At 42.6% G+C, this 1,416-nt stretch overlaps 1 protein-coding gene across 1 annotated transcript; it reads left to right on the top strand.

The window, feature by feature from the left end:
* Positions 1-147: 147 nt before the first annotated feature.
* On the top strand, positions 148-480 carry LOC122136777 (histone H4-like). Its single transcript, XM_042721373.1, has one exon. The coding sequence runs from the start codon at positions 148-150 to the stop codon at positions 478-480; it is 333 nt and encodes a 110-aa protein (XP_042577307.1).
* The last annotated feature ends 936 nt before the right edge of the window (positions 481-1,416 follow it).

The raw sequence follows: 1,416 nt of genomic DNA, 5'->3' as shown, positions 1-1,416 counted from the left end.
AGAGAGAGAGAGAGAGAGAGAGAGAACGCTCCGCCTTCGTGTGTTTCAACTAGGTCCTGTAGATTACTGTAAAGCTCTTCTCTCACACCTTCTGCTTTCATATCTGTTGTTTAGTACAACGAAAGAATCACCGAAAGGTCTGTAACAATGTCTGAAAGAGGTAAAGGCGGTAAAGGACTCCGGGAAAGGGAGGCGCTAAAAAGCGTGCATCGCAAGGTTCTGCGGGATGACATCCAGGGCATCGCCAAACCCGCCGTAAATCGTCTCGCTCGCCGCAGTGGAGTCAAGCGTATCTCTGGTCCTGATCTACGAGGAGAGACGCCGCGGTGTGCTGAAAGAGTGTTCCTGGAGGCAGCTGATCCGCGATGCTGGCGGCCTACACCAGGCACGCCAAGAGAAAGACCGTCACCGCCATGGACGTCACGTGCTTACGCGCTGAAACGACAGGGACGCAATTCCTGGCGCGGCTTCGGAGGATAAGCACATCCGCTGTTCTCAAGAAAACCCCACAAAGGTTCTTTTAGAGAGCCACCCCACGTTTTCAAAAAGAGTGCGTTGCATAATATTTGGTTAACTAATAATTTTTACACGCATGCGTAATCGTTTCCTGATGTTGAAAATAGTAACTCAAGCTATATGAGACTAGTAAACCAATTCTCAGATAACTGCTATGATGACTTTGTTTCACCTACTTAAATACTTGCTCTGTCCGATCTGTAAAGACTGTGTCTGTTCCCCAAATAGTGAGGTCAAATGTAAATTTAATGTAGGCTCTAGAAGGAAAAAAAACAAAAACAAAAAAAAGCTAAATGACCTAAAACAATTTTTTAAAGTTTTGGCTCCTAAACATTAGAGCAATGGCACAAAACGCAGATATTGTAAATTAAATGATCACAGATAATAGTTTTGATGTACTCTGCTTGACTGAAACCTGGCTAAAATCAAATGATTATATTGGTCTAAACGAGTCTATTCCACCAAACTACTGTTATAAGCATGAGCTCCGTCAGACTGGTCAATATACAGTGATATTCTCAATTTTACCCAGAAAACTAATGCTAAAAATAGGTGTAATCTGTCAACGGGGAGAAAAAAACTACATACAAGACCCGCCCACCCTTACTTGGGATCCCCCCACGCCCCTTGGGCGCCAATCCCTACCACCATGCCTGTGTACATTCACTTTGCAAACATGTACCCCCACCGCAAACACGTATAAAAAACATTTGTTGTTAAATACTATATGGACCATATCAATACATTTTTATTTATTATTTAACAAAATTCAAGAATGGTTGGACTAAGTATTTCTGTAATTCGGAACAGTCGAGGCCAAACAATATTGGCCCCTTGGTAAATTAGCCAAAAAAAACCGGCTGTGAAAAGTATCGCATGTTAATACTTTTGGTCGTTTTA

This window comes from Cyprinus carpio, chromosome B3 (genome assembly GCF_018340385.1).
Source record: "Cyprinus carpio isolate SPL01 chromosome B3, ASM1834038v1, whole genome shotgun sequence".
NCBI lineage: Eukaryota > Metazoa > Chordata > Actinopteri > Cypriniformes > Cyprinidae > Cyprinus > Cyprinus carpio.
This window is presented reverse-complemented; position numbering and strand designations above follow the sequence as displayed.